Here is a 14,042-nt window from a genome sequence, read left to right on the forward strand (position 1 = left end):
GCCCAACCAACTCTGCTCAACTTTCCCACCAGCTCCTATAAGGTTTCCTACAACCGGGATACAAATGTTAATGCTAATATGTAATTTTAAGAGTTACTTTGTTGCTTCCCCCCATTTTTTGACACACCACCACCCCACAGCAGCACCACTGCTGTACTTGGAATGTTCTCATCACATCTGGAATGTGTCTGGCTCATGTGCAGGAGCACCAAGCCTCAAATCCCTGATACGACCCCCAAATTCCAGTGCACACCCCAGAAAAGCTTCTTTTCCTCCAAATTTGTTTGCTGCCCAACCTCCCCCTGCTGTGTGAACAGGACAGGGACACGGAGGGGACACTTTGTGGTACCCACAGTGCCAGTTCCAGCCCACAGGGCCCCTCAGCAGAGCACCTGGACAAACTGCTCCACCAGGCACGTGGACACCTGAAGTCTAAGCTTTAAAGGCAGGTTTAATCCTGGCATTTCCCAAACTCTGGAGCACTTTGCTCCCTAGGTTTCAGGCAAGGCCACCTGTGCATCCTGCAGCAGGTTTTAGGAATGGGGCCACACCAGAGCATTGCTCAGGTTGCACTGACACCTATTCCCAAGGTCAGAGGGGAGCAGTTGCTGTGCTGTGGCTGCCCCAAGCCCCCCACCCTGGAAGAACAGGTCATTCCATGCCTGGCACACACCCGTGGTACCCACCAGAGAAACTGGTGCTCAGCTGGAGTAACACTGGTCTCTGCTGCTCACGGGTACAACCAGCCTCAAACTGCTCCTCAAGGCCTGACGTTGGAAAGGAGGATCAAGACAAAACAGGACACTACCACATGGGTCTTTTTCTTTGCAATACTGATGGCTACAGTGAAACATTCATAACTGCTCAGCAGAGTAAAAATGTGCTACATGAGAACTGTACCGGGAAAAGCAGGGCCCCTGGAGCAGCTGGAGAAGAGTGTGCAGATCCAAGTCAGAATGTAACAGCCAGCTTCAAAATATGCCACTGAAAACAGATGAGAAAATCAACATGGTTGTCCTTTCCTTACAGTTTTGCAGCCACTGGAATTGGTGCAGTTCACACTCCCATCTTCTTGGTCGTGTTGGTGTCACACGGAGCAGGATGGACACGGCCCTCCCTTGGAGCAGCACAGGGTACAGTCCCTTGGACAGAGGGAGAGCTGGGAGTGTGCTCAGGTGCTCACCTGGGGCAGGTACCTGTCCCTCCTGCCCTCAGCACTGCACAGGACACTGGAACCACCCCAACATTCCTTCACAGCGCCGTGGAGGCAGGGGCAGCCTCGGTGCTGAATGGGAAGGGGAGCTGACACCCAGCACTGAGCACAGCGCTGCCCATGGGATCCACTGCACTGCAGCTCCACAGAAAACATGGAAAGCCAAGGCATGTGCTTGCTCTCCTGGGAAGCACACACTGTTTGGATTCAGAGGGGTTCCAAACTAAGAGAATCTCCCTGGAATGAATGTACAAAGTGCCACTGGTCCTTGGAACCGAATCTAATGTACAGGATATATTACAGCAAACAGCAGCTCTGCAGCTCGTGCTGGCCCCTCTCTGCAGTACATGCAGAAGGACTCCAATATCCACTCCTTACAATAGACTCCTTCCCTTTTTATACAAAGGAAAATAAAAACATAACTTAAAACAGCAATAAATAAAACTATGGAACGTGTTGCATCCTGCTCAGCCCCCTTTGTGCATCCCAATCAGACTGGAGAGCTTCTCACAGTGCTCAAGTTTCAGGGATTCTGCTTTCTGTTTTAACCTCTCATCTCTGTAGAGCTTGGCCAAATTGGACAAGTCAGACTCTGAAAGATGAAAAAAAAAAAAAGATGTATTAGGATGAAGCCATGAGCCTCCTTTAAAGAACTGTTTCTCAGTGCTTTGTTATCCTTGTGGCACTTGTTAATTCTAATTTTGCTGGGTATTGAATCCAGGGAGGTGAAGAGTTACCTGAGGGACTTGTCTGAAAGGCCTCCGTGCCCTTTCATTAACAATCTCAAATGTACTTTGCATATTTGTTCCCCTTCTTCTCAAAAGCAACATAAAACTGAAATAATCCCATTGTTTAAATTATTTCCCCCCAGTAATTCAGAGAAGTTTCTTTTGCTGATTAGCTGAGGAAATCTTAATATAGCTTTCTCCCTGAAGAATAATTTAGCTGCAGGATTAGATGCACTGAGGAGAACAGCAGTAATTTACTTCTGAAAAGGTCAACCTTTCCGTAAGCACAGGCTACCTGATGACACTCAATTTTTCAAAGAGCTTTTATACACCTCACAAGCCCCTCATTTCACAAAATTATTCAGAGTGGAAAGAACTTCAATAGGTCCTTTCATGCCTTACGTCCTGTGTCCCTGTCCCACCAAAATTTAAAGCCATTTAACCCTCCACCCACTTACTGAGAAGCTTCACAAACTGTCAGGCACGAACAGTTCATTTTAGAGCAGGAACCCATTGACAGGTTTATAACCCAAATGCCACTCAGGCAGTGCTGGGCACACAGCCTTGACAAGCCTCCAGCAAAACCAGACTTGGGTAATTGTCTCTGAGTCCAGAGTCCCTGGAATTGTGCAGTGGAGAATCTCAGTTTCCACTTATCCAATTGGGAAAAATTATTCCCTGCATTTTTGACAGGGTTTATTCCATCACATCTGCTCCTTGTGGGTTTCAATCTTCTACAGAGTTGTTCCTTTGAACTTTTCTCTTTAAGGACATCCTAAAATACTGCATTTCAGCTACGTTTAGACTGGATATTGGGAAGAAATTCTTGGCTGTGAGGGTGGGGAGGCCCTGGCACAGGTTGCCCAAGAGAAGCTGTGGCTGCCCCAGCCCTGGAAGTGTTCAAGACCAGGTTGGACAGGGCTTGGAGCAATCTGGGACAGTGGAAGGTGTCCCTGCCACGGCAGGGGGTAGAACTGGATAAGCTTTAAGATCCCTTCCAAGCCAAACCAAACCATCCCATGATTCTATGACACATATCCTGATTCTCTCTGTTTTCAGTTGCCTCTTTGTGACCCAGAGCTCTTTGGAGCCTCACTTTACAACTGTGCTATCCCAGCTGAAACATTCCTGTAAAAACCTGGGATCTGGTTTTTGTACTTAATTGTGCCAGAGGTTTCAGAAGACCCAAACCCAGAGCACACACAGCTTTCACATGCTGCTCTGCTGAGAAGGGGATTCCTGCTTGGTGCAGCACTATAAAAGCAACTGGCTGAACAAGATACCAACCTGTTACTTTTAAAGTTTTCCTTCAAGTTGTTGAACACCAGGTAGCACTTTCCAAGTCATAAAATCAAGGACTTTAAAACCAAACTGTTCCTGAGTAACTCATCTCTGTCCATTTTGCTGGTGCTAAAGAGAAATGCACCCTCAGTAAACACAACAAATGTACTATTAATAGGCATTCAACTGACAAAAAGCTGAGCACACTAAGTCAAACACTTCAACAAGGATTAAGAGACCAATGCTGTGGAGCAACAGCTGACTAAGAACTGCCTCAACATCTCCAGAGCTTGTCCCCAGCACTCCACACCATATTCACAGTTTATTTTTACAAAGTGAGCCCAACCTCAGCTGTGCCCCTTACCTGTTCACTGGTCTGGATGGAATCACCCTGAAAATGCTTAGTTTGAATTACAGTGGTGTCCTCAGGCTACTGCTAATTGTGGACACTGTAAATGTATTTGCAGATGGATGACTAACACAATCTCTAAATGTACAGAGCTCTGGAGGAGCAGGGCTTGGCAGGCACTTGGCATTCCCTGCTGGATCATCTCCCCCTATCTGACAACTGGTCTCTCTTAGACTCCCAAACTCTGTCCTTATTTTGGGGCTTGGCTCTCCTTAGCTCCAGGTCTACATGAAAGAGACAACTTTCAGTTGCACAACATCAATTAAAAGGATTTTTGTGCAAGAAAAGCTCTCTCCCTATAGCAAGCCTACATTTATGAGTATTAACAGCCAAATTACACTTAGAGGCTGCTCCTGCCACCCACAGATGCTCAAAGGTCACAAGTCAAGCACACCAAAAACTTCAGGATTTTTGTGGTCTTACGAATTCTTTTCCTTTTTAACTTCAGAGTGTATGTCTGTTTATTTCTCTTTAAAGCAGGATTGGTAACTTATAAGTTTTGAACCAAAACAAGCATTCCCATGAAAAACCTGTAAAGAGTTTGGAGTCAGCAACACTATTGTTACCTCTTCTGTAGGGTTAAACAAGTCTTGTTTGGACAAACTGTGTTTCCATAATGATGCAACTGGTAAAGAAACTGAAAACAAGTGCAAAGGCACTTTCTAGCAGTGTGCTGAGGACTGCTTCACACAGAGTGATTTAGAAAGCCCCACCAGCGTGTAAAAGCAGTTTGCTATTGAACATTCTCACAGACACAACTTGTTCCAGTTTCCTTTATACACAGCAGCACTTTGTGTTTACTCATTTAAAGGTGACGAGTTTTTTAGTTGAAAAAAATCTGTCACAACATCCCAACATCAGCTACTCCTTGTAATTTTATTTTTGTTATTTGCCAAAGAAGCAGGGATTTGCTCTGTTTTCAGTGAACCAGATTAGCAGTAATTAATAGGTAAGTAATGCAATATGTGGGTAAAATGCCTTAAAATAGGAGGTTCACATGCTTTTATTCACATCACTGAGTGACTCATGGCTGATTGAGAATAACGATTTTGAATGCTCACATCTGTGTTCTCCCTTCCTGCACTCAATTCTTGTTTTTAAAAGACTTGACTGTGGTGAAAAACATGATCTCAAACTCATCTAAAGATAGAAAATGCAAATAACACACAAACTGAGCACGGAAGCACAGCTCTGAAAACTGATACCAGGAACACAGCCCACTCAAGAGAGCACCTGGACAGGGGAAGTTTTAAGGAAAAAGTCAGAGAAACTTCTCATGGAGCCAGTCTGCTCCAGCAAAGGAAACATGGAATAGGTGATGTCTCCAGATCTTTTCTAGCCTAACCATCTGTCAGGGCTAGATAAACGTGGTGGGTTCTATGTTGAAAACATCATCACTTAAGGTTATTGGAGCATAAAAACTGAGCGGAAAAAAACGTCTCAAATGGTGAAATCTACTTTCCACTCATCACTTAAAATGTATTTTGACAGATTTCAAGAAAAGCCAATTCAGTGTTAAGAGCAGATGTGAGACACCTCAAAGCAGGGCAAGGTTGAGATGTTGTGAGCTTTGGAAACTGAGGCTAAAACCGGCAGCACTTTGTGAGGCGCAGCCACCGCCCAGCCCCCGGCGGGTTGTGGGCACACACCTGGGACAGAAAGAACTTACTTTGCTGTTTCTCCTTCCAGCAGCTGGTCTGAATATAGTCTATGTAATCCTTCTCAACAGTCTTCTCGAGCTCTTGGAGTTCTGCTCCTTGATAATTCTTCTCAAAGTTCCTATCGACATAGTAAGGCACCTGCAAGTTCTCTGTTTCTCTGATAATGACGTGGCCGATGGACCTGTGGGCACACAGAGAAACCAGATGTTAGAGCAGTTCAACCCTAAAGAAATCAAGAGCTGTTTCTCCACACTGGCATTTCCAGAGGACAGTATTTAGAGCCATGTTTTTACAGTTAATTTCTGCAGGATTATGGCTCCCTCATCCATCCAAGTAAGGAAATTACAAGTCTCGGACACAGCAAGCTGCACATTACAAACAGAATCCACCCGCTGCTAAAACCACAGGAAAATATCTAATGTTTGGAAATACCTACAAAGAACTGACACTGCCCCTTCTGAATACTGTGTTTGTTCCCAACAGCTCGCTCAAGACATTTCCAAAATGTCAGAGCAAATTTTAACTGTGAACTCTCCAGACAATTCCTTCTGTTTGCTGGGGATTCCTGGCAAACTCAGTCCAGAAATCCATGGGGATTGATAACTAAGGTAGAGATTATAAAGACTTGGGGCACAATGCAATCGGATCTGGATTTTCCTGTTTTCTGGATCCTTTAATAGAACTAAAAATTAGCAGGGGAGATTCTAATTAAACTTTTCTTCAGGGTTTTATAATCATCAGTAAGCAAAGTGGGGAAGAATTAGCCCCTCTGACTCGGCCACTGGATCAAACTCCATTCTTAGACCGAATTTCCTTATTTGAGCAAAGATACCCAGGCATTTGCTCAAATCACTGCCCACAGACAGAGGCAGGCAGCCAAAACACAAAGGTTACACTCTACTCAATGGAATCCTGTTTGCCCCTTCTTCCTGGACTCTCTCGCTGTCTCAGAGGTGTCCACTCTCTTTAAAGAAACAAATTCTTCTAGTTTTTAAGCTGTTTTTTAAGGCTATGATTTAGAGAAATGGCCTAACTGTGTGCCAGGCTCAGGCCTGACTATCTCACACCAGCAGGAGAAGGGGAGGCAGTGAAGAAAAGCAGGAGAGATCAGCTGCTGTGGGGGCAGCGTGGGAGGTTCCACATGGGACTGGTAGATAGCAAAAACACTCCCTGGAAAAAAAAAAAACCACCCAAAAAACAACCACCCTCCTGCTCTTCTGCGAGGGCCTCACACTGACATCTTGTGGCAAAATGATGAGGGGTGTTGGGCTACTCTGACAGCAGAGGGAGGGGACAGACCTGGACCTGAGGAGTTTTACTCCTAGAAGGGAGCAAGGGGTGTGTTTGGAGCTCTCTGCTGGTTCCCCAAAACCTGCCAATCCTACTTCTGGCTCAGTAAGAGCCGGTGAAGGTGAGCTCTTTCCCACTAGAGAGATTCCTTCCTCCCAGCACTGTTTTTTCCTCTGTCTCACAAACTCACATTACAGCAGCTCTGGTGGTGGTCCTTCTGCTTCCAGAGCTGACCAGCTCCCCAGGGTCCTGCTCCTCTACAGAAATCAAACCAGGGCATTTCAAGGCTTTAATGATTTGTGGAGCTTCCAGGGGAATTCATGCTCCAGAGCAGATTTGGATTCATACTGCAAACCACAGGCTTCATTATTTAACTGCTTTCCAGAGGAACCTCAGTGGTGGTCCACAGATTCCAGGGGCTGGGCAGACCAGAGGCTGATCTACACCCACATTTATCCTCCCGTATCACAGTGTAAAACCATTTCACACCAGCTGAGGAAGGTTTCTGGTCTGGTGCCTCTCTCTGTTCAGCAATAAAGCTCACCACAGGTAACTTCACAGCTCAGAGGAACTCATCAGGGCACACTGTTGGTATTTCCCTATTTATGAACTGATAACACTTGCTAGAAAGAGCAGAACATTAACATGAATTCTGCTATCAAATCCAGCTTCCTTCTGCCTCCATGTTGCAAACAGCAAGAACAGAAAAATGTGTTTTTAAAGCACTTACGACTTGTAGAATAAGCTGTAGGGAGGGTTGGTGGCCATCAGCTGGGTTATCACTGACACTACTATGATGATGAAAACTGGCATCAACTGGATAAATGCAGAATAGGAATTCTGAAAAGAACAACAAGAATTAGTAGCCAAGGGAAGACAGAGATGGAAAAAGAGGCATCTGTTCACAGAAAACAGGCTATCTATCACAGATCAACAATGTATTACATGTAAACTGAAAAAAAGAGGAAGTACTTTGGGATTTCGAGAGGGATGACACTGTAATTTCAAAATAACCTTTATTAATAATCTCAGACATCTCTTGACAACCATTTTCTTTCAATTATCTTTTCTTCTACCCCTTCCTTCACAAGGCAATAGACACCCACAGCACTGTCAGCGCCCAGCTGACAATCCAACCTGCAGGAACACACTGCAATTCCCATGTTCTATAGCTTTCCAGGCACTCTATGAAGCTTGTTACACCCATTCTAAAGATCTCACCCTCTGTTCAAGCACTGGATTAAATGGCTGAGCAGTAAAGGGTTAAGAGACCACACGTGCTGTAACTTGGGACAGGATGCAAATGCAACAAAAGAGTGGAAAAGTATCAAAGAGAAAACACAGATCTTTCCTCCTGCTTTTTGATTTCTTTCTAAACTGGCTTCTAAAATGCTAGGAGGAGGAAAATAAAGCATGCACCTATTCAGGCTTTGCCCTCTGCCCTGGGATAACAATGAGGATTCCTGATGTAGGTGGAATTTATTTGCCCTGTGTTTGCTGTCAGTTGTATCTGTTTCTTTTTTTCAGAGGCTAAGAGACTCACAAGGGAAAACTCATCTTCCTTGGAGAATGACCCCCTGAGGTTAACAGACGGTCTCCAGAGGGAGATTGTGCCAAGGCAGGTGGCACATGTGGATGTGCACTGGCAACAAAAGACACCCTGTCTCACCTGGAGGTCTCAGTTGGTAGAAATGTATCCCAGAGCCATCCCGCCCTGGGCTGGAAGAGGCCTGTGCAGCATCTGGGTGCTCATTCACTGAAGGCTTAAATACACCTTGAGGACAAACAGCAAAAGCCAGTGCTTCCACACCCATTACCAGGCCCCATTTGGACTAAATTTTGGATTACCAAACATTAGAGCTCGAAAAAAGCAGCAGCAGCAAACCCCTGGATGACAGAAACTGGAAAGCCTCTAATCCTACAAATACAAAGTATCTTTAAAGTAGTGATTAATAAAAGCCAATCCAGCCACATAAAAAACATCCCCTGTGGGTGCAGTCCTTGAGAATAAACAGTGAGCACTCAAGCATGGGAAGGTTTGTCCTGGCTTCAGGTCTCCCTCACCCTGGTGAGATATTTAAGCCCAGGAGATCCCTCCTCCTGGCTACCTGTGGCCTGTTGTCTTCCTCCTCCTGCTCCTGTGTCCATGCCCTTTCAGTCCGGTGCCTCCGTGGGTAATAATGTGCATCTCTGGCTACATTTGAGAACATGTGGATATTTCCTGTAAAAGAAAAGTCATGTTTCATGGCACTCACCTGTACTCCTCAGCTTCTGTTTAATTCTGTTGACACTACACAGCCTGATTACATTTGTGAGACCTCACACTAAAAAGCACAGCCAACCTCTGATTGAAATGACAAAACAACATGTCATTTCAAAAAGCCTACCAGAGAAATTGTAAAGTGTGCCCCAAGTCCATCTTAATTTAAATCAAACTGCAGAGACATGTTCTGATTTTTATGATTGTATCTCATATTTTAATGCTGGTTTTGTCACATTCAGTTGCAAGGCTGTGGCAGGAAAATGAATTTGCTTCTCCAGGCTCAGGCCACGAATTACAGCCTCCCATAATTACTGAATGTGCTTTTCTACTCATTTCTATTTCCTCTGCCTTCAAGCCATTAATGGTTTCACTTAATTATTTCATCATAAGCAAAGAGATTTTAAAAAAATAGCTTTTCGAGTGAAAAAAGGAGAACAATTCAGGATTTCCTTTCTTGCACGTGGAATGCAGTTGATTTATTTTTAAAAATTCTAAAATGAGGAAAGAATTGCATGTGCTGCTTCGATTTGAAGCTCTAACTCTGATTTTATCACCATATGAATATCTTAATAATAGCTTTGCTCTCCTCCTTTGAAATTCAGCATGCCTTTGTGTTAGAGAATTGGAAATCTATGGCTTATCATCACAACAGAAATGCAAATCTATTTTTAAGCCCTGGAAAAGATGTCACATTATTTTATACTCTTCCACTGTCCTTTTTTGAGTTTCCCAAGGAATTCTACAAGAAACCTGGGCGAAGGTGACCTTTGCTGTTGTGTTAAACCTCTGTTCCATTGCTTGTTCAAGGATTTTTCCAAGGCATGTGTGCCATCAGAGCTCCAACAGTGATCCAAGCCAGGCTGTCTCCAAGGAGGAAAAAGTTTCATTTTGGAATAAAGACAGTATTTTATCAAGCTACGAAAAAAGAAGCAAGTTTTGGAATAGAAGGATGGCTTTTACAGGGTGCCTAGAAAAGAGTTATCCCAAATTCCAAGTTTCTCCAAGAATTTCTGCCAGGAGTATCTTTCCATCCATGTGCATTTATTTTTCATGAGAAGGACATTAAAGTTGTAGCCTCTCCCCATTAGAACTGTGCCACGTGGAGTCTCCTTTGAGTTTTATCACAGTTAACATTTTAACTTTTAATATTTTTCCACTGAACATCCACAGAGGAAAACTGCACAGTAAAAACAAAGCCATAAACCTGCCCACAAACACCACACAAATGAGATGACACCAACACCTCTAATTTGGATTTGGATTTCCAGAGAGCCTGGTGACAGCAAGGTGTCACAAAACAAACACCAGCACAAACTTCAGCTCAGGCCAAGTCCTACTTAGTGCTACAACAGTTTTAAAAATGTTCTCTTTATATCAACTACCACTTACTAGCAATTCTCTTGCTAAATAGAATCTGTGAGGACTTTCCCTATCTGGAAAATTGCTAAAATGGTAATTTTCCATAACTTAAAACTTACTTTTACATTAGGAAAATGTACATAAATTTAGATCCACACACTTTTTTGGCGAGGAAACCATTGTTTACTACCAACACCAACTACTATGAAATACCTGTTTCTTTCCTTATTCTTTGCCATTTGGCTCAAAATTCCCATTTTCTCCTTTGTGCCACTCTCCCTGACAAACCTGCCATGCCCAGTACCCAAATTCCTCCTGCAGCTCCTCAGTTTCCTGTCCTCAATTCCAAGCATCCCTGTCCCCCACACTACCAAGCAGTCCCATTCCATGAGGGCAATGTTCCACAAAAGGCACACACAGGTGCAATTCCTTGCACAGCCAGGAATGGAAAACTTGCAGACTGTGGATGGAATTACACCATGCTGGGGTTGGCTCACTTTGCACATTTACTGATGCAAATTTGGGAACAACCTGAGGTCCCTTGGCTGCAAGATGCACCACTCACACTAAGGTTATGGGGAGCTTGTAAGTAACTGTGGCTTCAGGCCGTAGTAAGTGGTGTGTATGTGACTTTATGTGACACCTGGGAGGGGAAAAGTTTACAGGAATGCTAAAGCAACTCCTTAGATGCTGCCAGGAACACCCTCGAGCTCACCACACCTTTCAGATTGACTTTTAATCCACAGATCTTGTGGTATCTTTCTATTTTTCCTATAAATACAAAAGCCAAGGCTGGACTGAGACATGCCCAGAGCTATTACAGGTGCAGCTCCACTTCTGTGTTACTGGATCCTGCATATCCACGGACAGTCTATCCTGGCAGGGAGCACTTGCCAAGCTCCCAGGCTTGAATTTCATTCCAGCACACAGGAACGTGCCAGAAAGGCACAGGAACTTCCCTGCTTATAGAGGCACTGAGACCACAACTCCAGCAGCTGTGCCATGCCGGCCTGGAATGCTGGAAGGGGCCTCAAGTACAACCCAATCATGGAATGGTTAAGGTTGGAAAAGACCTCTGAGGTGACTGAGTGAGTTCAGCCATCACCTAAGACACCTCTGATCCCTTCCCATTCACACCTTATTTTATCTCCCACACCACCACTGGCTTCAGATGATGGAGGGAATAAAAGAAAGGCAGAAAACAATTCCAGAAAGGTTTCTGCTCTTTTCAGATGTATAATCAATTCCATGAGCAGTCCCAATGGAAGGTGACCTTCCTTTATGGTTTAAAGAATCCCAGAATATGCTGAGTTGGAAGGGACCCACAAGGATCATCCAGTCCAACCCCTGGCCCTGCACAGGCCCATCCCCAAGAGTCATACCCTGTGCCCCAGAGCACCATCCAAACCCTCCTGGAGCTCTGGCAGCCTTGGGGCTGTGCCCACTGCCCTGGGGAGCCTGGGCAGTGCCCAACCAGCCTCTGGGGGAAGAACCTTTTGCTGAGATCCAACCTGAGCCTGCCCTGACACAGCTCCAGCCATTCCCTCGGGTTTAGTGTCAGCCCACTGCACTTCAAAACCACTGACCTGTAGGAAAATGCCCACCAAAAAACACATTGAATATTTCTTCTGGTGTAATGTCTGCTTCAAACTCTGTGTAGTAATTGTAGTGCCTGGCCTGGCCAGTGCTGACGTGCTCTTGGTCACTTCCCAGTTCATCATATCGCAGTCGCTTCTCAGGGTTGCTCAGAACTGCAAAAGCATTGCCTATTGCTGGAGAGAGAATTAAAACAAGCATTTTAATTAACATTTCCAGAGCTCTGACTTTTATAAGCAGTGCAGCAAAAAAAAACCCCCAAACCCAAACAAGCATAGAAAAGTCATGCTTGACCAAAGATTGAGTCACTTTTGAAAGAACTGCCTTTGTAAAAGAAGTGTTACAGCACTGGAATTACCTGTGATGGAAACTACTTCCTGCTGCCACTGATGCCAAGAGAAAGTGCTAAAGTATATGGAGAGACCTGAAATATTCATAAAACTGAGGTGAGTCTCCACTTCAGCCAAGAAACTGGGTGAGAATGTAACGTTTTCTCAGCTCAAACCAAGCCCTGCACCTCCATATACCACACACAGTCAACACAAAGTTAATAACTGGAGAGACTAATTAAAATGCAGAGCAATATTCCAAGTTTTTCCTGCTGGCAGAGGTGCTCCTGAAGCTGTGTAGCACATCTACTTCACACTTCACATCCAACCACCCAGAAGTATTTGTTTGGTTCATCTTCCTCTTTGATCTCTGACAGAACAAGTTCATTGAGAACTACAACCCAAACACAAACAAACAAAGAAAAGCCCTTCAGAAGATCCTTAACAGACTATGAATGAATCACTTGCTTTCCTCGTGCTGTGCTGCAACACAGCATGGAAAGGGCAAAGGATGCAAGAGTTTAGATGGCAACAGTGTCAATACAGGACTGCAATTTTTCTGAAAAGTCCAGACACAGCATATTGGATTAAATTTTATATGCTTGCATAGATATACATATAAATTTATTGACAAGGAGCAGTTTTTGATTACACAACACCCCATTCTCCTGCATGGCCAGTGTTCGTTCCAAGCCTTGTTTTGAACCTTTCACAGAATCACAGAATGGTTTGGGTTAGAAAGGACCTGAAAGATCATCTCCTTCCACCCCCTGCCATGGGCAGGGACACCTTCCACTAGCCCAGGTTGCTCCAAGCCCCATCCAACCTGGCCTTGGACACTTCCAGGGATCCAGGGGCAGCCACAGCTTCTCTGGGCAACCTGTGCCAGGGCCTCCCCACCCTCACCGGGAAGGATTCCTTCCCAATACCCCATCTAACCCCGCTGTCAGTGTGAACCCATTCCCCCTTGGCCTGTCACCTCGTGCCACTGCACAATCCCTCAGAAGTTCTCGGTACATTTCCCTCGGTTTCTGATGGAAATATTGTATTTTGCAGAGGAAAATGCAAACCCTGCCGAGCCGCAGGGGGGTTCTGTGTGGCCGCCGGTGTGTCCGCGGCACCCGCGGCCTCTGCGGGTGCGGCCGCTCTGCCCCTCACGGAGCCCCCCGGGCCCCTCACGGAGCTCCCTCACCTTTGAAGGCCTCGGTGGCCCCGGGCGCGCGGTTCTTGTCGGGGTGGAACTTGAGGGCGAGCCGGCGGTACGCGCGCTTCAGCTCCTCCTCGCCGGCGTCCCGGCCCACGCCCAGGATCTCGTAGTAGTCCCGGCACCGCTTGATCCTGGCGGCCGACACACGGTTATCCCCGGGGCCCGCTCCCCCGGCCCCGCTCCCCGCCGCCCCCCGGCCCCGCTCACCGCCGCACCCCGTCCAGCTGCTCGGCCGTGTAGGTCATGTCTGCCCGGGGCCGCGCCCCCGCTCACCGCCCGCCGCCCCGCGCCGCCATCTTGTGCGCGGGGGCTGCCGGGAGCGGCCCCGCCGGGAATGGCGGCGTGACGTCATGGCGCGGCGGTGACGTAATGAGCGGCTCTGAGGGGAGCGGGGGGTGACGTCATAGCGGCCCCGGGGCGGGGGGACCCTGTGTGGGACCGGGCACGGCGTGTGCCGGGACAGTGCTGAGAGCGGGATGGCAGTGCTGGGGATGTCATGGGATCATGGAATGTCCTGAGTTGGAAGGGACTGACAAGGACCATCCAGTCCAACCCCTGGCCCTGCACAGGCCCATCCCCAAGAGTCACCCCCTGTGCCCCAGAGGATCAGCCAAACCCTCCTGGAGCTCTGGCAGCCTTGGGGCTGTGCCCACTGCCCTGGGGAGCCTGGGCAGTGCCCAACCAGCCTCTGGGGGAAGAACCTTTT

At 46.4% G+C, this 14,042-nt stretch overlaps 1 protein-coding gene across 1 annotated transcript; it reads right to left on the minus strand.

Annotated features, from left to right (window-relative positions):
* Positions 1 to 800: 800 nt before the first annotated feature.
* DNAJC18 (DnaJ heat shock protein family (Hsp40) member C18) lies at positions 801 to 13,661 on the minus strand. The gene is made up of 7 exons (XM_027705103.1): positions 13,544 to 13,661; positions 13,322 to 13,467; positions 11,791 to 11,976; positions 8,691 to 8,803; positions 7,313 to 7,422; positions 5,301 to 5,473; positions 801 to 1,805 (listed from the first exon to the last, which is right to left on the minus strand). Exons 1-7 carry the CDS (start codon positions 13,579 to 13,581, stop codon positions 1,681 to 1,683), a joined length of 891 nt encoding a protein of 296 aa, XP_027560904.1. The 5' UTR covers positions 13,582 to 13,661; the 3' UTR covers positions 801 to 1,680.
* Positions 13,662 to 14,042: the final 381 nt, after the last annotated feature.

The sequence above is a fragment of the Neopelma chrysocephalum genome, unplaced genomic scaffold (genome assembly GCF_003984885.1).
Source record: "Neopelma chrysocephalum unplaced genomic scaffold, ASM398488v2 Primary Assembly neopelma1_319, whole genome shotgun sequence".
Taxonomy (NCBI): domain Eukaryota; kingdom Metazoa; phylum Chordata; class Aves; order Passeriformes; family Pipridae; genus Neopelma; species Neopelma chrysocephalum.